The sequence below is a fragment of the Papio anubis genome, chromosome 2 (genome assembly GCF_008728515.1).
Source record: "Papio anubis isolate 15944 chromosome 2, Panubis1.0, whole genome shotgun sequence".
Lineage (NCBI taxonomy): Eukaryota > Metazoa > Chordata > Mammalia > Primates > Cercopithecidae > Papio > Papio anubis.
Genome location: NC_044977.1, coordinates 39,307,834 through 39,334,158, shown reverse-complemented (window position 1 = coordinate 39,334,158; position 26,325 = coordinate 39,307,834). Strand labels below are relative to the sequence as shown.

Genomic DNA, 26,325 nt, shown 5'->3' with positions numbered 1-26,325 from the left:
TCTTCTAGTAAGTTACTTTGCTTAAACTAGCAAGAGGCAGTTTCTGTTCTTGACCACTAGGAAAATTTGACCTGATATACTAGAATAAGGTGGGTCACTGACAGCACATAGATAACACTCCCGAAATAAATAAATAAAAAGCATTATTTGTGTTATCCAAGTATCCCACTTCATTCAAATAAACTATTCTTTCCTTGAAGAAAAGCATGGCCATTAGCTCTCTGAAAAGGAAAGGGTAAGTTTGGGACTGAACTAGTAACAACAACAACAAATAAAACCTTCAAAAGTTGTGGGGAAACAAATTATTTTCAAAAACAAACCATTTACATAGTTATACCATCCTCATATCATCTACACTGAGGTAAACAGATAGACAAGTACAAAATCTGAATAATATTTGCTGTATTTAAAGACAAAGATGATCTTATTGGCTCTTCAAAGGGCAAGTGAGGATTTACATTGATCCAATTCTTACAGTCTTATCTAATCATCCTTTGGAGCCAGTAACAATCTGTATATAGGATCCAGTTAAGCCAACTGTCTCCATTCCTCCATCCATCCACCCACCCACCAGTTCTTTGGGATCTATTCTGTATGAGGCACTGTGCTGGATCCTGGAGACATCAAGATGAGTAAAACTAGATTCTCACCTATTAATAAGTTCACAGAACAGTAGGAGAAACAGTCAAGCAACTACAGTGATGTCATATAATACAGGCATAAGCAAAGTACTATGGTAGCCCCTTACTGCCTCGAGGAATGAATGAAAGGAGTCAGAAAGAAGGTGATGTTTGAGCTAAAACTTGAAGCTAAATGGGAAACATTCCCAGGGAAATGAATCTTCAGCTCCTAATATAAAGGATAGTAAATTTTGTTCCTATTTTAATGAGAGGAAATTAAAATTCAGAGACAATGCTTACACCTAGTAGGGCCTCATAGTGACAAGGCAAAACCATAGTACAACTCAGAAATCTGGACTGCCTATAGACAGACTCACAGCACCTAAGAACACAGTCCCTGTGCATTGCTAGTACTAAACAAAACAAAAACACACACACACACACACACACACACACAAAAATCCAACTTTAAACATCTGCTTATTCCATGAAATGATCTTGCCAAGCATGTTCAACTTCTCTAAGAAGGTCAACAGACTTAAAATTTTGTGGAAAAGAGTTTAAAAAGCCTAATAGATTTCTGACAAATGGAATGTCTGATAATTATGTGACTGAATCTCACATTTACTAATTCTGAAACTAGTTAATACCCAGTAGGTCTTAAGAGACAAAAGAAGAGAGGTGATTTCTCTGTGGAAAGGGTGGGCCTAAGGGTCAAGGATAGTTCTAAGTCATCAGACTCCAGAGTTTTAATCTAAATATTTTTCTTCATTTTATACTATGTTAGAAAGAGCACCCTGAGATATTAAACTACTACCCAAAACATCTTTTTCAAAAAGGGAAAAAAGGAAAAAGGAAGCACTCCAACATGGATTTGCACTAAAACAAACATCTCCTATATATTTGAAGTTGAAAGCTCTTAACTACCAAATGAACGGCACATTCACATATGAAGACTTCTTGTGGTTCCTGCAAGACAGTGAGAGTGTGAATGACCCCTGCTGTGGCCAATTTAAGAAGGAAAAATATTAAAGGTATGCAAAGGGTGAGGAAGAGCTGCTGCTCTATGTATAGTTCCATTAAAGAATGAGGACTACTTCCTAAATTTATTAAGAGGCTTTGTCTTTTTTTTTTTCTTTAGAGAGACATTAAGAAGTAGGGCATGAAGGCACAAAAAGGGAACCCAAAATCCAATTGCAATAATTACTCATGCAATTGGCCTCTTTATATGTGGCATTATAGAAACCTCCTGAGTAACAGAGTTTATGGTTTTACAAAAGAGAACTCCTATATCACTGTATGGCATGGCTACCGCTTCCTTAGACCATTCAGAGAATGATCCCCAAGTATTTTTCATAAACCCCATAGGATTTCCTACATTAAAATAAAGTGACAGAGATCACACCTAGGATAATTTCACAATTCCAGCAATGAGTTGTACTACTTCCAAATGATGAATTTTCTGCTCCAAATAATGGGACAAAGGGCATCATCACATGGACACGGTCAATTTCACAGTGGTGGATACATACAGGTGGATGATCTGAGGCACAAGCTGTGATTGGTCTTAAGAAAATGAAAGGTAGAGTTGGGTTCAAAATCCACATCTCATGATTTCTGGTCCTTATTCATCCAAAAAGTTGAACTGCTTCATATCAGTGTGTTAGACACATTTTAAGTCTTTCTCAAGAGTTGCTCTGGGTGCAGCATGATAAGGAAAACCAGGTATTTGGCTTGATAACAGGTATTCAAGGTATAGGTGCCAAGCTTATGGTAAGCTTCTCACCGTAGGATATCTGAGATCTGTTGCCACAAAGAGGACTATGGTCCTATGATGACTACTATAGTTCAGTTTTCAACATTTTGGGAATAATTTGATCATAACCTTTCCTTCTTGTTACATTGTAAGACAGGAATTTAGAGTATTCACTCAAGAGGTTCTCCCAGTAACAGGTGATGTCATCCATCTGCAAGTGGTTCCTAATAAACTGGCTTCCCCTAGAGACAAGATTTAACAAGAAAATGTTAAAGCACAGAATTTAATAATAATAACAGTCTGCATTTGAGTGCTCACCTTGTGCCAAGCATTATTCAGCATTTTATATAAATTAATTCATTTGAGCCTCAAGAACCAACCCTATGGCAATCATATCCACATACATGCATGCAGCAATAGAACTTAACATCTTTTTCCTTTAAAACAACTTATAAACAGCCAAGGTTCATACCTGTTTAACTACCTCAAAGATTTTAGTCTACTTCTATAAAGCTTGGGCATATGTAGACGTGTGTATATGTTTCCCCCCAGGACAGCTTTAGTTCTGAATTATCTCCATATGATGAGGATAAAATACAGTATCACCATGATAACAGTATTCAGGTAACTTTGGCTAGGGCATAATGGGGATGACAAAGTAAAGTGGAAAGGGAAAATGAACAAAACTCACCTTTCAGCAATCTCTTGAGCTACATCATCATTTGCTTTTACAAATTGTAACAGCTCTCTAAAAGAAAAGAATTTTAGATTCTGAAATGTAGACCAACTTTATTAGCACTAAATCAGAAAGACCATATAGATTGAGGTCTATGGATAATTTTAGGTATGTGGATGGTGGATTATTTCCTTAAAGCAAAGATATCAGGGTTCTCTCAAGAACAAAATAATAATAAAAAAACCCCACACACTGATTAAAGATACCCTATTGTAGATTTGGGACATATTTGAGAAAATACAGAAGTTACATTATATATTTACATATATTTTGTATACATATATTTTACAATATATATTTATATTTATCTTACATATTTATATATAGAAAAATATATATATACACACAGATATCACCATCATAACAATATGCAGATAACTCTGGTCCTTCTCTATACCTCTTCCTTGTTCCTCCCATCATGAGAGGAAATTTGCCGAAGCTTCACTTGAATCAATTCTCATGCTGTATCTGAAAATCCTTTTGACAATATAATAAGATTGAATATCCCTATCTTTAGTCTTGGAGAGATTAGAGCTTTTTCACTTCATTTTGTCTGAATGTTTCATTTGAAACCAGTATTAAAGCGCTTTTTCAAATTAAATTCCACTTATAGCCTACTTGGATAATAATGCAATACTATGTATGTAAACCAAGAGGGAAAAAAGCTTTCAATGGAAAAAATTCATAGGACTAAATGTCTTACATGACTGGTTTTAAGGCATTAAGGCATTTTTAAAAGCAGATTGGAAGGGTCTTTAGAAACTCTGCATTGGGGGATAACTGCTTACTGGACATTGGAGAGATCTGTTTTGACTGGGATATAGTGAACCCATGGCTTCAGCTGTGGATAGAAGAATTCTAGCCACTCATCACCAACATGGAAAACAAGTGAGCCACACAGGAAGAGATGTTTAAACCGGAAACTTGCAGCTACACCTCGAAAATTAAACAGATACCTGGGGAAAAAAGAGCAAAATACACTTGATACTGTATGCCTGCTGCCACAAATATGACCTTTTATGCTTATTCTCCCCTCCCCTTCTTTCATGATTCCTCTCCACTCTCTTTCCACTTTGAGTTTTCAAGGACACATTGTATGTTCCTAAGGGGTTTCTATCAACTCTTTGCTTTGCCAGGGCTAGGACTACAGGTTGTTCTGGGAATGTCAGGGTGAGGAAAAATAGGGGATTATTTTCTCCAGACAGAGCTAGATAGGGTCAGGAGCTGGGTGCCGGCTAGAGTGTATACAGGGCTCAGAAGGAAATGACAGTTTGTAGATTTGGAACATATTTGAGAAAATAATTGTTCAATGGTAAACATAAAATATAAAGAGTGAAAAAAAATTCACAAGCTTTTCTAGGCCTAACGTCTCTAACTAGTCATGGCCTCCCAAAGCCTTGTTTTTCCTCTAGTGTACCCCATCTGCTCAAAGGTCTCCACTGCTTCCTAGACATCACCCTCTTCTCTTAAAGTATAGAGCAATGGTCCCCAACCTTTTTGGTACCAGGGACTGGTTTCATGGGAGACAATTTTTCCATGGATGGGCAGTGTGGGGGAGATGATTTTGGATGAAACTGTTCCACTTCAGATAATCAGGCATTAGATTCTCATAAGGAGCACGCAACCTCGATCCCTTGCATGCGCAGTTCACAATAGGGTTTGATCTGATCAGAAGGCAGAGCTCAGGTGGTAATGCTCACTTCCCCACTGCTCACCTCCTGCTGTGCAACCCTGTTCCTAACCAACCAGTACCATGGCCGGGGATAAGGGCCCTCTGGTATAGAGAGGAGAATGAGGAAAACCTAATCAATTTTCAGAGATTGCCCACAGGAAAAAAAAAAAAAAAAAAAGGCTGTCTTCTCAGCATTTCTCATGCATGCACCTGTCTCCAACCAGAGTTGCTTTCACCATGTAGATCCTACTCTGTGTGTCACTGGCATTCCTAACTCTGAGCCACCCCCACCACTGCTGCCCTCCTCTAGACCTGGTTTTACCTGTTCATCGAATTCTTAGTCCTGGAATTTTATTTTATTTCTCTTAGAGACAGGGTCTCACTATGTAGCCCAGGCTGGTCTTGAACTCTTGGGCTCAAAGGATCCTCCTACCTCAGCCTCCCAAGTAGCTAAGACTACAGGAGCATGCCAGCATACCAGGATAATAATTCTAATACTTATTAACTGAGAAATATTTATTCTAACTTCAACTATTGAGTGGGTGGGGCATATGGAGAGGTAATTACATTACTGTGATTGCTAGCTAGCATGCAGCTATCTGTTGTTCTGTTCTACAGATGTTCCATTCTTCTCTACAGTCCCCGCAGAACTCAGGTCAGTGCATACAGGCCCTCAGGAAAAGCCAGTGAAATGCATTAATGCAACTTTCATTTACTCCAGCTGGGCCTTTATATTAAAGTTCTCACCCAAAGTGAAGCTATTTCAAAAGCAGTATGGAAACCATACTGGAAATCTTACTTGTACTTGCAGTGATCGACAAGATGGACATCCTTAGCAGCTGGCTTTCCTAAGGTATCCTTTAAGTGGAAAGGAAGTTATTAGTATTAGTAGCAACAGCATTTATTGTGATCACTGTGCAGCAAGCATTGTTAAACATTTCATCAACATTACCTCATTTAAGCTTCATAATCAATATACTCAGGAGACATTATTATTCCCATTATATAAATGCAGAAGCCAAGGCTTCGGAAGTTGAGATTTGCTCAAGGTCAATGTGGCTCTAAATAGAAGACAGAGTTTTAACCAGGGTCTGTCTGATTTCAGAGTTTAAGCTCACCTAAAGCCATGTTGCCCTTCTTTGAATTCAGATGTCACAGCCCGCAGCACACTTCACTCTGTATAAATTATGTATGCAGAGAAGATCCCAAGTGCTGGCTGATAACCTTAGGGGTGTATACAGCCCATGCTCAAATTATGTTGGGCATGCAAAGTATTTAAAAAAAAAATCCAATCATTGCCAACCTTTATAGGTGGTAGGATATTTCTTGCAAAAATCCAGATTTCCAATCTTTCCTGGGGAATAAAAAGGATGATCTGGCAAACTGGGCTCTTACTAACACTTGGAAGTGTTAGTATTCTCTCTTGCTCACCTACTGATATCACCTGCTGGTCCCTGGGGACATCTGAGTTTGAGATCCCCATGTACACTCCATCTACCTTAGCAGATGGTAAACTCCTTGATGAGGGGACAAGTTTTGTTTGCTTCTGCAGCCTCCCACAGTAGATGCTAACAATTTGTATTCTAAATGAATACATTTTTCATATTTTTATTATTTAATAAAGTTTTGTAAGTTCACTTGCTCCTATCTGATTAAAAAACTGTATGAAATAATACATACACCTCAGATTTACTTAGTTTTCTCCCAAGAAGTCTAAAGCTTTTTCTCATAGCATCCTCATATGGTATATGGAAATGTCATATAAAGGAAGGTTAAGGCTTTAATTTCTTTGATTAAGGCAAAAAGCCATAGAGTTAAGAGGAGAGAGTGGACTGTAAACCAATGGTCCCATTTCTGGCTTCACCTTAGAATCACTTGAAAAGTTTTAAACAAATGAAGATTCCTGGACACGAGCCCCAGAGATTCTGACTCATTTAATTCATTTTTTAAAGCTCTCTGGTTGTACTGCACAGCCAGGGTTGAGACCATTAATTTAAACCAGGGGTTGGCAAAGTACGACCCATAAGCCAAATCTGACCCACTGCTTGTTTTTGTCATGGACTAAGAAATTTTTACATTTCAAATGGTTAAAAGAAAAGGCAAAAGAATAATATTTTATGACAAAATTACATGAAATTCAAAATTCGGTGCCCATAAATAAACTTTTAATTTTTTTATTTATTTGATTTTATTTATTTTAATTTTTTTTGAGATGGAGTCTTGCTCTGTCACCAGGCTGGAGTGCAATGGCACAATCTTGGCTCACTGCAATCTCTGCCTCCCAGGTTCAAGCAATTCTCCTGCCTCAGCCTCCCGAGTAGCTGGGATTACAGGTGCGTACCACCATGCCCGGCTAATTTTTGTATTTTTTAATAGAGACAGGGTTTCACCATGTTGTCCATGCTGGTCTCAAACTCCCGACCTCAAGTGATCCACCCACCTCAGCCTCCCAAAGTGCTGGGATTACAGGTGTGAACCACCATGCCCGGCCATAATAAAGTTTTTATAAGAACACTGCCAGGCTCATTCATTTACAAACTGCCTATGGCTGCTTTCATACTACTGCTGGCAACTACAACAGAGACCATATGACCTGCAAAACCTACAATATTTACTATTTGGCCCTTCCTGGAAAAAGTTTGTGACCCCTGGTTTAAACCTTCAAAGTAGTGCAATATACTAGTCATAATATGGCCAGAAAAGCAATGTAAGTTTGAAAAAGGAGAATTTACATATATGCTAATGCTGGTTCATGGAACTTTCTTTACATTCACCTCACCACTGAGAGGAAACCTAATCTCAAATTCTACCTAGGTGGCAATGTTCTTTGAGTGAGAATGTTCACTGCTGTAGTTCTAGTCAGATGACTGGTGATTACTTTCATAGATTTCCAGGCCTGGTTTTTGGTGTATTCTGCATCAACAAGTTTTGGATTTTTTCGAGACAGAAGAATAAGAGGATCTCGTTCTGGACTTGTCCTATAAAAGAAACACATGACATAAAACTGTGTGGCCTGTATTAGAATACTGTTCCCAATCCCTGAAAGGTGAGCAGGACTAGGACCCAAGGCAATGACTCTGCACAAATGGACAATTCATTGGTGCCGTGACAGCAGAGGAGAGGTACACTGGGTACTGCAGCACCTAGGTTGTCCAGGGCTGGTCCCCTCTGTACCTTTAGGGTTGGGGAGTGCTTGGCTCTTCTTTGTCTGCGTTTGGTCTTAAAGGGTATGTTGTTCAGGTCACTATAGTCAAATCCCAGGGAATGATTTCCCTTTTAGGAAAGTTCATGTAGCTTCTATAATCACTGGTGCTTATAACTGTGAGGCTAGCTAGTCACCACTCACTAAAACAGCTACATGACCTTTGTTACGTACACTCTGTACAGTCCAGTATAATATTTAATTTTTTAAAAATGCACAAAAACCAAAGGGCTTAAAAACCTAATGACTATATGTGGAAAAATTTCTAGTGATGTTCCAAGTAGCAGAGGATCTTGACATGTGAGGCATCATGGATTCCTTGATAATCTGTTAAGAACTATGAACCAACCTCCTCTCCTTCCCAGAAAAATGCACATATCCCCACATAATTTCAAGGGAGTCCTAAAACTCTTGAAGTCCAGACATGGTCCCCAAGTTAATTTGTGACTTCAAGATTTAAGAACCAAAGAAGTTGGTAAGAAACAGGACATAGTAGCTGGATAATCCATTTACCTCCTAAAGTCTATCTCCCAAGCGAAGAGGAGGGTGGAGAGAGAGTATAATCTCTGGCAAGGACTCACTTGCTAAAACTACAAAACCCTTCTCCCTTCACGGTCTTTTCTATTCATCTACTCCACAGATACTTATCGTATATTGACATGCTAGGAACTGTTATTGGCACTGAGACTATGGAACTGAACAACACAGGGACCTTCTACTACCTTTGCCATTTTTCTCTTCTCTTTCCTCCCTGCTCTCTTCTTCATTTTCAGCAGTCTCAGTCTGTGCTCTTAACTACTATTTGGCAGTCACATGTTCTGATAAAAAAGGCAGTTAAGAAATATGGTGTTGAGTTCTGCTCTGCATTAACCAGCAGAGTGACTGTGGCATGATCATAAGCTACTCCTAGAAACTGATCATAAGCTACTCCTAGGGACTGTAAGAAGACACCCATCTGTTGTGTTTGACATCACACAATCAATGCCCAACACACTTGTAACACTATGTAAAATATCTGCTAAATGACTGAAGTGGATGAACTTTACTTCTTTGAATATCAACTCAATCAATGGCGATTTGGGCAAATAATGTGAATTATTCTCAAATCTAAAATTGTGATTCCACATTTCTTTCTTTGCTATCTTAGCTTTCCCTTTGAACTACAGAGCTTGTCATACCCTCAAGGTTACTTATATTTTACATTACTTGGAAGAATGTATTTGTAAAATGTCAGAAAATAATTCACCTTGATCCTCGAAAATATGCTGTAGAGTTTTTCTTTTTCCATGGCCACTGTGCTGCTGACCTAAGAATACAGAATTTAATTAGTTTCAATATATCTTTTTCAACTATATAAGAATGTGCTTTAACCATTTCTGAAGATTAGTTCAGAGCTTCATATTTCTAAATAAGTCTAATCAAAGCTACTCAAAAGAAAAAGCCCTAAAGGACACTTTGTTTCCTTTTGCTACCATTTCATGGCTCTGGAGGTGCTATTCAGTTGTATCTACAAATCTACTCCCCACTAACAAGTTAACAACATTGAAAGAAAAGCCCCCAAACCGTGAAGGTCATGATCAGGTCTCTTTATAATTTGGCAAATGTGGATTTCCTCTGTACCTTAAGTAGGGTGCTACTGATGAAATTAATTATGTGAACAAAACTGCAAAAAAATAAAAAAGCATCAGAAATGGAATGAAAGGGAAATCACTCTCTCATTTTATGTTTTGCATAGGTGGGAAGTGTCATCGGATTTAGTCTGATATTTGAAAAGCACCTTTGTATTCTTAAAGCCAGACTAAGTGCTCCATAAAGATGAAGTCCTTGAAACTCAGATCTCAGTACACATTACCACGGCCAGTCTTCCTTACTGAAACTGCTAGCTCACAGATGCATCATTCTTAACTTGCTTCGTAGGAACCCTCCCTGTACAGAAGTCTGCACAGCATCTTCCTCTGAAAAAGGAGGGGAAGGCTGAACTGAAGTTAATGAGGGATTGGTGGGCTGTATTACAGTCATGGAGAAACTCAGGATATAAACTTTCTAGGCATAGATCCTTTTCAGATACATATAATGTCATGCTGCTCATTTTCACTCAGCTGAGAATGCACTCAGTATCTTCCAGGTCCTCAGACCTCCACCCTCAGCCAACCTGGCTCATCCTCTGGCCTTTTCTGGATGGATCACCTTTACCTGATTCTCCAGTCTTAAGGCCAGAACTATCTTGTTTACCCCCTACTTCTTCCTGCCCAAGCAGAGACACTATAGCACTGGATTTTTGTTGTTTTGTTTTTAGTGGAAAATATTTCATGCTCCTCATGCAAAGTTCTCATGAAAAAGCATAAAGATAAAAGTAAGAAGTCCTCTGGAATCTCCCCGTCCACAGGTAACAATGTAACATTTTAGCCAAGAATTTCCTGGCAATCATTTCTTCATATTAGTAGCTTTCAACTGGGGGTAATTTTGCCCTTCCCTCCCACCCAGGGGACATTTGGCCATGTCTGTAGACATTTTTGATTGTCACTACTAGGGGACTGCTACTGGCATTTAGTGGGTATAGATCAGAGATCAGAGATGCTGCTAAACAATCCTACAGTGCTCAGGATAGCTCCCAGGACAAAGAATTATCCAGCCCAAAATGTCAGCAACACTAATACTGAGAAACTTTGCTCTATGTAACAGAGGTCACACCATACATACTGTTAGGTAACAATCATTTTTTATTTTTTTGAGACAGAGTCCCACTCTATTGCCCAGGTTGGAGTAGAGTGGCGCATCTCTGCTCACTGCAACTTCCACCTCCCAGGTTCATGCCATTCTCCTGCCTCAGCCTCCCGAGTAGCTGGGACTACAGGCACCCACCACCACACACAGCTAATTTTTGGTATTTTTAGTAGAGATGGGGTTTCACCGTGTTAGCTAGGATGGTCTCGATCTCCTGACCTCATGATCCGCCCACCTCGGCCTCCCAAAGTGCTGGGATTACAAGCGTGAGACACCGCGCCCAGCCCAGGTAACAATCTTAATAGGAAATATAAATAATAATAACAGCCAACATCTATATAGCACTTCACTATGTTACAGACATTGTTATAAGTGCTTTGTAAATATAAAATCATTCTCACTATCTTAAGAGGTAGGTTTTATCATCCCTATTTTACAAATGAGGTCCTTCAGAGGTTAAGCAACTTGCGCAGAGTCATGCAGCTATTGAGAGCCAGGATTTGAACGCAGAGCTTTTAAAACCTACACTGCCTTTCCATTCATGCACTATGTTCCATTTTATAACCTCTGGCAAAGACTCACTGCAAAAATTCCATTTTACAGTCATATTATGATTCACTTCATAATGGTTACAGTCATATTATGATTCACTTTATTGATGGGCTTTTGGGTAGTTTCCAACTTTCTGCTTAAGAAACAACATGGTAGTAAACATCCTTGTACACAAATCTTTGCATACTTGTCTAATTCCTTAGGATACATTCTAGATGTGAAACAGCTAGGTCAAAGGATACACAGTATACATTTCCAATTTTGATACATATTGTCAAACTATCTAACAAAAAATGTATCAATTTATACTCAAAGTTACTTCTCTTTATTTCCTTGGTTCCTGCGGAAGCTGTGTTTAATATACATACACAGGACCCAAACTGTGTATCACTGTTCTCTCTCTTTCATTCTCCTAACCTACCCATCCTCCCTCAAAAGACCTAGGTTAGGACTTGTTTCTCCAGGCAAGTGCTAACAGTGGCCACCACAGCCTGGTGCTACCCCAGCCCTCTTTTTCAAACTCTCTCTGACAATAACAAATGAAATATTTAGTAGGCCGGGTGCGGTGGCTCAAGCCTGTAATCCCAGCACTTTGGGAGGCCGAGACGGGCGGATCACGAAGTCAGGAGATCGAGACCATCCTGGCTAACCCAGTGAAACCCCGTCTCTACTAAAAATATACAAAAAACTAGGCGGGCGAGGTGGCAGGCGCCTGTAGTCCCAGCTACTCGGGAGGCTGAGGCAGGAGAATGGAGTAAACCCGGGAGGCGGAGCTTGCAGTGAGCTGAGATCCGGCCACTGCACTCCAGCCTGGGAGACAGAGCGAGACTCCGTCTCAAAAAACAAACAAACAAACAAACAAACAAAAAAAACAAATGAAATATTTAATCTGTAAAGAACAATGAATTCTTCTACAGAGTCAAATATAAATCAGTGGGCACAAACTCTCAAAATATCAGAAAAATAGAATGGAGAATGGCAGGCAGACATCAGTGCAGATGGATAAACAAGCAGATTATTAAATTTTCAAGGTAACCAATGAACATCACTAGAGATTCCAAACGGAGGGTTCTAAAAAACAAAATGGCAATTCTATAACGATGAATAAATTCAATTGAATAAAATAGGAAGGTATCAAAAGAAAAAAAGCATTCATATAAGATTACACTTTAAAACATTCTATCTGCCTAAAAATTGTTTACTAGTTTACATGGGGGGAAATGGTATTAATAACTACATGGTGGAGTAACTGGATAACACCTTGACCCCAGGAGTTTGAGTCCACCCTGGCCAACATAGTGAGATCCTGCCTCTTAAAAATAAACAAATAAACAAATAAACAAATAGATAAATAAAGTGACTGCTTCATATGTACTGACATGGAAAGATTACTTAGATACACCAATAAGTTAGGGGGAAAGTTGCCTAAGTTATACATATTTGTAAAATTTTATGAGCATATATAGGTTTCATAATCAGTTAAAATGTTTTTAAAGATTTTAAAAACAAGGCAGCTGCATGGCAGGTGGGAAAAGAGCTACAAAAAGAAGAATGTGAAAAGGGTATTTGCAAGTACCTGAGGGGGTGGGGTGGGGGAAAGGATTAGAAAACCAAGGCCAAGTCCAAGAATAACTTAGGGAAAAAAAAAGTTTAAAACCTTTTTTCCAGCTTAGTGTGGTGGCTCATGCCTGTAATCCCAGCACTTTGGGAGGCCAAGCGGGGAGGATCACTTGAGCCCAGGAGTTTGAGATCAGGCTGGGAAACATAGCAAGACCTGTCTCTACAAAAAATTTTAAAAAACAACCAACAAACAAAAAAAAAAAAACCATACCTTTTTCCCCCGTCTCAAAATTATGTTCAAAACCCCAAAATAAGCAAGCAATGACAGTCTCAATGTCAGGAAAACACAAGGAATATTAACCAGTAAAGAAGGTTGCATAAAGCACTTGGAAACCAGGACTTTAGGCCTAGATTTGCTTCTGACCTTGACCAGATCACTAAACCTTTCTGTGCCTTCATTCCCTTATCCCTGAAATTAAGGGCTGGACAAAGACAACTTCTAGTTCCAGTTCTGTAAAATATGAGACTGTTATTATTTTTTAAAATTTCCAAATTATACCCACTGGAGAAGTTTGTTTTTTAACAAAGGGCTCTACCCACCACTGAGGACTGCAGCCCTGTATGTTTCTTCAGGAGGGGAATATTCCCTTAACCCTCTTTGAACCTTCAGCCACACTTGGGAGAGGTGATAGGTATTTATGGAAACAAGGTTGAATTGTTTGCTTTCCTTATACCTGAGAGAAGGCCTATAATGACTGTGTTTCTGGAAGTTCCCTAATTAAGCACCAAAGTTGTTTGAATCATGATGTAAAATGTAGCTGGTTAAGAAATACCTACAGCTTGGATGAGCTACACAATCTAAATTCTGAAATGATAGCAGGATGGAGTCAACAGGCCAAGGCATGTCTCAGTCATGAATCAGAGAGGATCTGGAATAAGCTTGTACTTGAGATGCTTATGGAACATTTATGCTCCCTCAGCCCTGCCTAAAGTATTTCGTTCTCAATTGCCAAGTACGTTTATATTCTTCCAAATAATTTTCTATCCCCCACATGACACGGGCATTCATTTTTTCTTACTATGAAAGAACACACTCTTATTTAAAGAATCTTAAGTATAGAAAAACTGAAAATACTGACTGGGCGCAGTGGCTCACACTTGTAATCCCAGCACCCAGTGGGTGGATCACTTGAGGCCAGGAGTTCCAGACCAGCCTGGTCAACATGGTGAAACCCCATCTCTACTAAAAATACAAAAAATTAGCCGGGTGTGGTGGTGCATGCCTGTAATCTCAGTTATTCAGGAGGCCGAGGCAAGATAATTACTTGAACCCGGGAGGCAGAGGTTGCAGTGAGCCGCGATAGCACCACTGCACTCCAGTCTGGAGACAGAACATGACTCTGTTGCAAAAAACAATTAAATTAAATTAAATTAAAAAAAAGAAAAATTTAAAATAGAAAACAAAAGTCTCTGACAATCCCTTGCAAAGAGGCATTGCTGATAGTTTAGGATGGACTATTCAGCCCTTTTCTATGGATATGTAAACATTATTAGACATATACAAAATTGCTAATGTTACAGTTTTCTGTCCTTAATTTTTAACTTAAAAATTAGTTACTTAAAAGTAAATAGGCTGGGTGTGGTGGCTCACGCCTGTAATCCCAGCACTTTGGGAGGCCGAGGTGGGTGGATCACCTGAGGTCAGGAGTTCGAGACCAGCCTGACCAACATGAAGACACCCCATCTCTACTAAAAATACAAAATTAGCTGGGTGTGGTGGCACATGCCTGTAATCCCAGCTACTCAGGACGCTGAGGCAGGAGAATCACTTGAACCTGGGAGGCGGAGGTTGCGGTGAGCTGAGATCGTGCCATTGCACTCCAGCCTGGGCAACAAGGGTGAAACTCCGTCTCAAAAAAAAAAAAAAAAGTAAACAATTGGTTATATTCTATGGCTTATTTCAAGAAAACCCAGAAAGAGGAAAAAAATAAAACTTCTTTAAAGCACCTACCTTACCAGATCTTCTCTGAAGAGATCCCACCGTCCAAGACCTGTAGGATAAATTGGCCAAACAGCAGGTCCCCCTTCCCAAAATGTCCAAGCAGGATACATGATATCATGGTACTCTGATGTCTTCAACAAAAACAGACAGGTCGTTCTAAATCAGTCTTGGAACAGAGTGAAAAGAGGCAACTGCAATCATGCCACTGGATCTGGACAGCCTTGGTTTAGTGTCACATTGCCAAAGATATATTTTCCCTATTTTCCAAAGTCTAGCCTGTAGACATTAAAAGGCAAAAGTGACTATGGATTAAAAGTCATGGGCTCACTGAATTCCAGAATTTAGAATCACATTAAAGGTCAACTTTTTTAGTTCCCCCAAATTCTGTTTTCCTAGAGGATATATACTGTTAAGATTTTCAATTTAAGGAAACAATATGCCCAATTCTGAATAATCACAGAGCTCTCTCATTGTTTGACTATTACGCTTAAGAGTTTACACTGTCTTACCAGTTTTTGGTTATTTCCCAATGGGTTTTTTTGAGAGCAAGAGCCAAGAAATACAGTGCAATGGTTAAGAGTGTGGGCTCCTGACGTGGATCATATGGGTTTGGATGCTGACTCCACCTCTTTATAGCTCTAGGCAAGTTACTTAATGGTTTTATGCCTCAGCTTCCTTATCACTGTAATGGAGGAAACAATAATATCAATAATATGATCTACCTAAAAGGCTTATTTTGAATATTAAATGAGTTGATACACGTAAAATCTTAGAACAGTATCTGGCACATTTTACATACTTCATAAATATTAGCTAGTGTTATCTCATACTATGGCACTGTTGGGCTCACATTGATTGGTCAATACATTCTTGGTTATTCATCGATCAGGGTCAGAAGTATGGATGAGCAGAATGAGAGGAAGGGGTGTTATCACATCTTTTTGAAGAAGTTTGAGGCTGGGCACGGTGGGTCACACCTGTCATCCCAGCACTTTGGGAGGCCGAGACAGGTGGATCACCTGAGGTCAGGAGTTCGAAATCAGCCTGGTCAACATGGTGAACCCCTGTCTCTACTAAAAAATACAAAACAAAACAAAAAAAATAGCCGGGCATGGTAGCAGGTGTCTATAGTCCCAGCTACTCGGGAGGCTGAGGTGGGGAATCGCTTGAACCCAGGAGGTGGAGGTTGCAGTGAGCCAAAGTCGCACCACTACACTCCAGCCTGGGCAACAGAGTGAGACTCTGTCTCAAAAAAAAGAAAGAAGTTTGAAACCATTTGTTCCTTTTTTTTTAATCCACCTGCCTCGGCCTCCCAAAGTGCTGGGATTACAGGCATGAGCCACTGTGCCTGGCCTCCATTTGTTCCCTTTTTATGGTTACTTCTGTTCAAAATCTGGCCACTGATTAACCTCTAACTCTACTGTTTCTTCCACTGGAAATACATGCACAATATGCTGTTTGCTGTCTCTCAAATATGTAAAAAAAAAAAGATGTGATTCATCAAGCACCTTAAACATAACAGCTATTCAATAGAAGCTGCACAATTAACTATAAAGTTGACAGAGTAAAACCCTCCCTTGGAAACTAGAAGTCACTGATTTAAAAAACAGGAGGGAAGCAAAGATGAATGGAAAGTTAGTATACCGATGGTCATACTTCATTATCTGCAGAAACAATAGATAGATAACAAACACGAAGTCCCTACTGACTTACATGGGAGCCTCTATCTGTTCTTCTGGGTGAGTTTCACGACAAACAATGGAACCAAGCACTTTTGAGAAATGAGGCTAGATCATGGGAAATGCAACACAAATGTGGCCTCTGCCCACTTGCAACACAGGAAATAAAACAAGTCTAGGGAGAAAGTAAACTGTGATAAAGAAAAAGTGGGGATAAAAGGTCCCTCTGCTTTGGACAAACCAAATCAGAGATAGTGTTCCTTTCCCCAGATTCCATGGGGTTTTCCTCAATTCACTCTTACCCCATAGAATCTTCCATCCACTCTCTTCTAGCCTTTCCACCCCCACCCCCAAATGCTTTCCTTGTCTCTGGGGAACCAAGGCCCATCCCTGGTGATACAACATTTACATGAACCTGAGCACTGACAAGATATTCCTTGCCCCAATTCCCTAAGCCTACAGGTGTGTCCTAGCTACTCCAATCTTCCATGATGAGTCTAAAAGATCACCCCCTTGCATAGCCCTCTAGGTTATCTCTGGCCTATCCCTTCAAGGCACTGCCTGCACACACAGCATATGGAGTTATCTGGCACCTTCAGGTTCACTTTTAGCCATGCTGGGCCCCTGGAATATGGTGACAAATGGGACAGATGATACCCAGCACTATGGCTGAATATATACATAGTGGGAGCTCAATAAACTTTTGGAATGAAGGTGCTCCCTAACTCTAAGCTTTCTTGGACTCCTTCCTCCCATGCTCTGTAGGATCTTCGAGACCCACCTCTAATTCCTGTAGGTTTCTCAGGCCTCTCACGCCCTAGCCTCCATCTCTAGCCCTATAGACACTCAAGCAATCTTACATGACTTACCGGTTCTCAACTTCCCCTCCTCTGTCTTTTTGCTCAATCACTGTGACGCTAATAGAGACACAGACCCATTTCTGTAGCTCAGTCCTCATCCTTACCATTGCCCATCAGACTATGTCACAGGACAATGATCTCATGCTCATAACTTAGAGGACCACCCTCCATCCACCCATGTGGCTCTCCCTGTACTTACCTTACTGAAGGAGAAGACTGGGATGGCAGGCTCCATCCATTTAGGAACCTGAGGATAATCTCGTACGTTGATCACCATCTCCATATCAGGGAGACGCCCAATCACTTCCAAAATAAAGTGCTCAACACCACTACACCTGTCAACCAGACATACCATAAATTCAGCAGAGCAGTGCCTGCAGGCTCTACGACAAGGTGAGATCCCATTCACATTTTAAAGTAAGACAACTCAGTGTTCCAGATCATCAGCCTACTGCAAAGTTCCCTGAAAGCAATGCTTCTAAAGGGGTCATTCTGCTTTTTTGCATTGTGCAAGTTCACTCCTAGCTAAGCTGCTCCAGCTTAAAATACTTAATAAAATTTTCCAAATAAATCATCATAGCTTTGAAGGGAATATTATTGCTACTTCTACCACTTTATTCATTCTTCTTTTCTTTATTTCCCTTATATGGCATCATTTAATTAGTAGACAAGATACAAACTCTCGTAACAGGCGAAATAGCTAATTTTCTACCTGTGTTCCTTTGGCTTTGCTTCTCACAAAGACACCATTTTTATTTCATTATAATTAAGTCTCCTAGTTTATGAGAACAGATAGAAAACCTTTCATCATCTTCAACCTGAATAAAGAACACTATCAAAATCAGTTCTGCAAGCCAGAAAAAGTGTTATATACAGAATCATAAACACTGTAACATAGCTTTCTGACTAGATTCCCTGGGAATCCTCAGAGGATTTCTTGAAAGAAAAAGAAGATACACTGACAATTTAGCTGGTTTCTGCCTCATTCTTTGAGGTCCTGACCAGCACGATGCTAGAGGCAGCATTCAAAGGCTTGATCAAAATTTCCTGGCAGCATGGAAATGACTGATTTAAAATATTGTTTTACTACTTGGGCGACTTAGGCAGAAGGGTTCTTTGAGCCCGAGAGTTCTAGACCTGCAACATAGTGACACAGTAGGCAATGTAGTGAGATCCCCCAGCAAAAAAAAAAAAACAAGTGTTTTTTATATATAGGGAGATAATTGCAAAAAATATCAACGGTTCACAAACATAGGAAAAGATGCTCAACTGTATTAATAATAAAGAAATATCAACGAAACTAGATACCAATTTTACCAATCGGATTGACAAAGATCAAAAGTCCAATAGTGCAGTGTTCGTGAGGGTGTGAGATCTATTTCCAGCATATGATATATGAGCTATGGAAGTGTTTAGCCTCTTTGTAGGACAATTAGCTTCTATTTACCAAGATTTCTCTCTTTTTTTTTTAAATTTTTTTATTTGAGGCAGGGTCTCTTGCTCTGCCATTCAGGCTGAAGAGTACAGTGGCATGCTCATGGCTCACTGTGGCCTCAAAAATCCTAGGAGCAAGCAATCTTCTCACCTCAGCCTCCTGAGTAGCTGGGACTACGGGTGTGTGCCATCACACCTGGCGTGTGTGTGTGTGTGTGTGTGTGTGTGTGTGTGTAAAGACAGAGTCTTGGTATGTTGTCCAGATTGATCTTGAATTCTCGGGCTCAAGTGATCCTCCCACCTTAGCCTCCCAAAGTGCTGGGATTACAGGTGAGAGCCACTGTGCCCAGCCTATTTATCTATCTATCTATCTATCTATCTATATACGTGTATATATATAAATAATTTTTTTTGAGATGGAGCCTCGCTCTGTGGTCCAGGCTGGAGTGCAATGGCACAATTTCAGCTCACTGCAACCTCCGCCTCCTGATTTCAAGTGATTCTCCTGTCTCAGCCTCCTGAGTAGCTGGGATTACATGCACAGGCCACCATGCCCAGCTAATTTTTGTATTTTTAGTAGAGACAGGTTCTCTCCAGGTTGGCCAGGCTGGTCTCAAACTCCTGACCTCAGATGATCTGCCCGTCTCGGCCATCCAAAGTGCTGGGATAACAGGCATGAGCCACTGCACCCAGCCTATTTATCAAGATTTTAAAATGACATTAATTGGCCTAGTTATTATACTTCTAGGAATTTAGCCTACATATATATTTACATGAGTGTTCACGGTAACAAGGATATTCACTGCAGCATTGCTTGCATTATCCAAAAAGCAAAGGGATGTGGTGAGGGATAATCTAAATGTCCATTGATAAAGGGCTGAATAAAGAAATCCATATAATAAATTATTATACAGCCATGAAAAAGTGAGGCGTTCTCTATGGACTCTTATGGAACAATCTCAAAATCTACTGTTATATGGAAAAGACATCTAAGTGCAGAACAGAAGATAGAGCACGTTTTAGTTCGTTGATAAGTCTAGATGCTTGTATATGTATAGACTATTTCTAGAACGATATACAAGACACATATTCTTATTGTTTTTTGAAAAGAGGTCTCAGGGACTAGCGGTCTGAGGTGGAAGAGAAACTTCCTTTTCACTGAATGTCTTTTGGAGGTATCCAAATATTTTAGCATGGTAAAATAGTCATTGGCTGCCTGAAGGTGGGGCATGGGGAGGAGAGGGAGACAGGGAGATGCAGGAGAGAGGGACTGCAAAGAGGCAGCCAGCCTCCAGCCTGGGTGACAGAGCGAGATTCCCTCTCAAAAAAAAAAAAAAAAAAAAACCAAAAAAGGATCGTATCTAGACCCAGAAAGATATTATTTCTAGCTATATGGGAATCTTCCAGATATCATACCACTCTGTGTATTTCATTCAGGATTGTGTTTTGGAATACTGCATTCTATTTGTATTTTGTCCCTCTCTGTTTTTTATTTTACCATGCTAAAATATTTGGATATTTTACATATCCAAAGTGCATGTAATATTCTTTGACACTAAAAGAAAAAAAATCTAGTTAAAAAGTTTTTTAAAAGTTGCAGTACAATTTATACATTATAGCTAAAACACTCATATTTCTTTCACATTTGGCTTTTAATTTATTTTAATTTTTTATTTTTTGAGATGGAGTTTCTTTCCTGTTGACCAGGCTGGAGTGTAATGGCGTGGTCTCAGCTCACTGTAACCTCTGCCTCCCAGGTTCAAGCAATTTTCCTGCCTCAGCCTCCCAAGTAGCTGGGATTACAGGTGCCTGCCACCATGCCTGGCTAAATTTTTTTGTATTTTTAGTAGAGTCGGGGTTTCACCATGTTGACCAGGGTGATCTCGAACTCCTGACCTCAGGTGATCCACTCGCCTCAGCCTCCCAAAGTGCTGGGATTATAGGTGTGATCCACCACGCCCAGCCACATTTGGCTTTTAAAATAGTACTCTCTTATATAATTCCATTTATAGAAAACTCTAGAAAATAATCCATAATTCGAGAAAGTAGTCATCAGCTGCCTGAAGGTGGGGCATGGGGAGGAGAGGGAGACAGGGAGATGCAGGAGACAGGGACTGCAAAGAGGCAGAAAGAATATTTTGGTTGTGATGGAAGGTTCATTATCTTGGCATAAACATACATGAAGACTTAGTGTACACTGTAGGTTTTATTTTTAATTGATAAATAATAATTGTATATATTTACAGGATCCAATGTAATGTTTTGATACATGTTTACATTGTGGAATGAGTATATCAAGCTAATTAACATAGCCTCACATACTTTTTTTGTTGTGGGAACATTCTATACTTCACATGTAATTTATCTTAACCACACCTCAATAAAGCTGTTATCAAAAAATACTATTACAACTCAGTTTTGAAATGACTTGTCTCTAGAATTAGATAAATCTCTGGTTCCTCTGCTCATCCTTGAAATGTGGAGTTTATATTTCATTTTATTCAAAACTGAATTTTTAAAATGTCACATAGGTTTCTGAAACTGGATAGATTAAAAGTATCTAGACCTGCCTGTAATCCCAGCACTTTGGGAGACTGAGGCAGGTGGATCACAAGGTCAGGAGTTTGAGATCAGCCTGATTAACAAGGTGAAAACCCGTCTCTACTAAAAATATAAAAATTAGCCAGGCATAGTGGCGGGTGCCTGTAGTCCCAGCTACTCAGGAGGCTGAGGCAAGAGAATCGCTTGAACCTGGGAGGTGCAGGTTGCAGCGAGCCAAGATCACGCCATTGCACTACAGCCTGGGTGACAGAGTGAGATTCCCTCTCCAAAAAAAAAAAAAAAAAAAAAAAGATCGTATCTAGACCTAGAAAGATATTATTTCTAGCTATATGGGAATCTTTAAGATATCATACAACTGTGTGCATTTCATTCAGTATTGTGTTCTGGAATACTGCATTCTATTTGTATTTTGTCCCTCTCTGTTTTCCTTAGTTGTACGTGTAGCTAGGATAGGGAACTTTCAGTGTCATTGGAAATATACATTACTTTATTGCTAATGAAATGTACTGTACTCCCTTCAGAACATTTCTAAGCTCATGATTATGATCAAAATGTTCTGAGCTCAGGAAGAAGAGAATTGTGCCTTTCAGAAACTTTGAAAGCATTTCATTTCATTTGGCAATTGTTCAGCAAACTATTAAACATTGGGTAAGCTTTCAAAGTCCAACAATGTCTATATTCTTATTTTCTTTCTCATTTGTGGAAATTAAAAATTCCCCCAGACTCACAATTTATATTTAAAGTCTCTATTATTGAGTCCCAAATAACAAAACAAATGTCTGTTTAAAATACCTTAATGATTTTTTCCTCTACAACCTTATTTCCCCTGATATCTGATAGCCAAAGGGTAACTGATTTCCTCAGGGTTGTGGGATATTAAATAATCTTTCTTTTTCATTGTTCTTATTATTATTTATTTGAGACAGGTCTTGCTCTGTCACCCTGGCTGGAGTGCAGTGGCATAATCATGGCTCAGGCTTACTGCAATCTTGACCTCCTGGGCTCAGGTGATCCACTCACTTCAGTCTCCCAAGTAGCTAGGACTACAAATACATGCCACCACACCCAGCTAATGTTTGTATTTTTTGTAGAGATGAGGTTTTGCCATGTGGCCCAGGCTTGTCTTGAACTCCTGAGCTCAAGCGATCTTCCTGCCTTGACTTCCCAAAGTGCTGGGATTATAGGCACAAGGCACCATGCCCAGCCTGTTTTCTTGTTTACATTTATTTATTTATTTATTTATTTATTCACTCTTGCTGCCCAGGCTGGAGTGCAATGGCGCAATCTCAGCTCACCGCAACCTCTGGCTCCCGGGTTCAAGCGATTCTCCTGCCTCAGCCTCCTGAGTAGCTGGGATGACAGGCACGCGCCACCACACCCGGCTAATTTTGTATTTTTAGTAAAGACAGGGTTTCTCCATGTTGGTCAGGCTGGTCTCGAACTCCTGACTTCAGGTGATCTGCCCGTTTTGGCCTCCCAAAGTGCTGGGATTACAGGCCTGAGCCACCACACCTGGCTTACTTTACATATTTATAACAGTAAATATTAAATTGTTACAAAGTTGTTATTAAATACAAATAATACAAATCTTTATGTACAAATTGATAATTTTTTTGCAACTCTGCACATTTATTTTACTTTTAATGACAGAATAGGGATTGTTTAGAAAGATGCTCTTACATAAGGGAATATTATGCCCTCTGAGTTTTGTATCTTCTAATTTGATAAAGATTTGAGTTAAAAAACAAAAAACAAAAAACTCCAAAATGTAATGCTGCCTAAACTCAACCTCCACGCTCAGCCCATGACCCTCCCTGCCTACCACCCTGCCTTCAGCCAAATGACATGGTACCTCGGGTCTCACACCTGAATTTCTGAAGTCTTGGCTGGCGTTAATTTGCAGCACTAGCTACTCCTGTTTTTTATTTTTTATATTTTTTTATAGACAGGGTCTCACTCTGTCGTATTATTTGCCACTCTGTCAGATTATTCGCCATAATCCACGCTGCTCTCAAACTCCTGGGCTCAAGCAATCCACCACAAAGTGCTGGAATCACAGGTGGGAGCAACCATACCCCATCTAGTTACTCCTCTTGACTCTACCACCTCCTCTTGAATATTCAGTATCTAGAACTACACTGGCCCATGACATTCAACCAATTCCTCCTCCTTCTTCAGTCCAGCTCCCTCCTGCTAGGCCTCATCGGCCTGTATCCAGCTGCTACTGTATCCCAGGGAAGGAGCAGAAGAGGCAGAGCCACCACCAGTACTACCAGTGATGAGCCAAGTCTCACAGAGGAGACAGGCTTTGAGAGTAGCTCGCAAGAAAAATTCCCAGGCAAAGAGAAGAGCTTGTCACTATTTCATAGTCTGCCTGAAATGGGAGGAGGGATCTGCTTGCTAGTCCAATGAATTGGCTCCTCTATAAAAGGGTATCCGGTAAGCCTATATGTAATAAAGTCAGAAGATATATCTACCTCGTAACTCTTACCTTGAGGGGAACATGCAGTCATTTTCCCGGTATAGTCTGTTCTTGATGATCTGATAGTGGGTCCCTAGCTTCCGTCTGACTACCTCTGCCATCATCTTCCTGGAGATGCCTCCTCGGAAAGGAGTTAGATCCTCTTCTATGACACTGGGAAAGAATGGGAGTCATCAGGGAAAGCAGGCCAAGAGAGTGGTGCCATTCCACCTACTTCCTAAGTGCATTTAGGTTTCGTATTAGAGAACACAGTAAGTGGAAGGAAAGAATCGAGGGTGAGAATGAACCGCTCTTCCCTAGAAGCCCTGTAGGTAATCTGAAACATCAACGGCAATAAGGCAATAAAAAGTAAAAAGTGGGTCAATGTCTCTTCTTCCTCCCTCCATCTGGATTGCCCCTCCCTTGGCAGTTCTGTATTCCTCTTTCACCACTCATGCCACACCTGTGTCCTTCTAGTCACTTCAGTCCTCCTGGCATCTCCTCCCAATCCCAGAGGAGGTGAAGTTTCTGCCTTACAGTATAGCACGGACTCTCTTGTTCTGGTCTGTCTGGTCCACGCTCTCCCCGATACCCCCTTACTCTGATAGCCTGACAGCAGTAACCAAAATTACACTATTTTATATTCCTTTTAAAGTTGAGTGCATAGTAAGTTTTCAATAAGTATAAGCATCCAGGGAATTTTTTGAGGAGTCAAAAATAACATAAAGCGGAGCTTAAAAGACCCTGTTACTTAGCTGATGAAGAATCTGAGACCCACAGGAGTTGAAGTGGCTTGGCACAGGGGTAACCAGTGGGAGTACCGGCACTCACACCCAAGTCTGTTTTCAGAGTTATCTATCTACCATACCTCATCCTGGCCCTGAGGTGCATTCTCCCTCTGAGACGGAGTCTCACTCTCTCACCCAGGCTGGGGTGCAGTGGCGTGATCTGGGTTCAATGCAACCTCTGCTTCCCCGGTTCAAGCAATTCTCCTGCCTTAGCCTCCTGAGTAGCTGGGATTACAGGCATGTGCCACCACGCCCAGCTAATTTTTGTATTTTTAGTAGAGACAGGGTTTCCACATGTTGGTCAGGCTGGTCTCGAACTTCTGACCTCAGATGATCCACCGGCCATGGCCTCTCAAAGTGTTAGGATTACAGGCATGTGCGTTTTCTAAAGATAACCATCAGGAAATTTAGGACTAGATTCAGCTATAGATGGGTTTATTTCCTCAACAATATTTATTGAGCACGTACTGAGGGCTAGCACCAGGGAGACAACAACAAATAAGACACAGACCCTGACCTCAGGAAGCTTGCAGCCCAGTGGGAAAAACAGATGCACGTGCACTGAATCCCACAGCCAGTCAGTGGTTAGGCTGAGACCACCTGAGCCTTTCCCATCCCAGGGCATATTTATTCCCTAGAAATAGAAAAATATCCTTGCCTTTCTGACCACTGCAACCAAAATCTCTCGAGGATGTTAGAATACTTCCTGTGACACAACTAAACTCTCAAAGACACATCAAAGAAAAGAACTCACCCATGGTAGCAGCTGCAGTTTTGACTTGAACATGGTTCGTAATTCTCCAAAGACCTGTTAATTTGGTCAATAAATACTTTCCATTTTGAACCTTTAAAAAGTGAAGTAAATGAGAGTTAAAAAAAAGTCTCCTGAGCGTTATTTGCTAACACCACACAGGCAGAAGCAACAGAAGACCAAAACTTTCAGAAATCCCCTTCCCATCCAACTGATGGAAACGAAACGCCAGGGAGGAATTTTTGTGTGTGTAACTCTCACGCTCATGTCAAGTCTGTTCCTCTACCCGGGTGTCAGGTGTCCAAGAAACTGGAAAATTCCCAAGCTTAACGCCCAACCCTCAGAATGCTATGGATAGTGACGCGGACTCTCACTTTCTACTAATCAAATTGAACTCCACAAAGAGGATCGGTTAAAAGCTAGAGACAATAAACCCCTCTTCTCTTCTGGCAACACATATACACACAGGCGCGCGCGCACGACATTCGTCCCCATCCCCGACCCTCAGTGTTTCAGGCAGGTCCAGAGTAGCCAAGCACGGGCGACGCCTCCTGCGGGTGAACGGGGAATTCTCTCTCCTCCCTGTCATTCTGAATTCTGGGGGATGGGTTACTCTCCAGCGTCCAGAGCAAGAGCAGAGACCCCGGCACTTCACTCTCCGCCGCAAGGCGCCCCGGTGCCCTCTGTCCAGATCCGCGCTACAGCGGCCACAGCATCTTCCTGGGCGCCGGCCGCGCGGGGGAGCGCCTCGGGACTACGACCAGACCACGAGCCCAAGGGGCAGGTTCGGCACTGCCCGGAGCCCACCTGACTCCTTCTGGCGGCCCTGCGCTGGGGGCAGGAGGAACAACAGCAGCCAGAGCCGAAGCGGCGAGCTAGCCCACCACTCCATCGCCAGCCGACCTGCTGCAGATTCCCCGCCGCGGCGCTGGCGGAAGCGCGGCCCCGCACAAAGATGGCCACCCT

At 40.8% G+C, this 26,325-nt stretch overlaps 1 protein-coding gene across 3 annotated transcripts; it reads right to left on the bottom strand.

Annotated features, from left to right (window-relative positions):
- Window positions 1–287: 287 nt before the first annotated feature.
- Window positions 288–26,325, bottom strand: POGLUT1 (protein O-glucosyltransferase 1). Of its 3 annotated transcripts, none has more exons than XM_003893965.4 (11): window positions 26,167–26,325; window positions 25,363–25,453; window positions 23,851–23,994; window positions 17,563–17,698; window positions 14,834–14,955; window positions 9,233–9,292; window positions 7,663–7,762; window positions 5,584–5,642; window positions 3,901–4,068; window positions 3,068–3,124; window positions 288–2,618 (listed from the first exon to the last, which is right to left on the bottom strand). In XM_003893965.4, exons 1-11 carry the CDS (start codon window positions 26,249–26,251, stop codon window positions 2,462–2,464), a joined length of 1,179 nt encoding a protein of 392 aa, XP_003894014.1. In that variant the 5' UTR covers window positions 26,252–26,325; the 3' UTR covers window positions 288–2,461. The 3 variants fall into 3 exon arrangements, with proteins under 3 accessions (XP_003894014.1, XP_017810676.1, XP_009198311.1); XM_017955187.3 differs by lacking the exon at window positions 26,167–26,325 and adding an exon at window positions 25,826–26,160; XM_009200047.4 differs by lacking the exon at window positions 26,167–26,325 and adding an exon at window positions 25,862–26,160.

What these genes read in the sequence shown, in the direction of transcription:
- POGLUT1 (XM_003893965.4), bottom strand. Translation starts at nt 26,251, where the DNA reads ATGGAGTGGTGGGCTAGCTCGCCGCTTCGGCTCTGGCTGCTGTTGTTC. An exon ending in AACTGCAGCTGCTACCATGG is followed by an intron (nt 23,995 to 25,362) that starts GTGAGTTCTTTT and finishes ATTCTTTCCCAG; the next exon opens with TGTCATAGAAGAGGATCTAA. An exon ending in GTCGATCACTGCAAGTACAA is followed by an intron (nt 4,069 to 5,583) that starts GTAAGATTTCCA and finishes TTTTTTCCCCAG; the next exon opens with GTATCTGTTTAATTTTCGAG.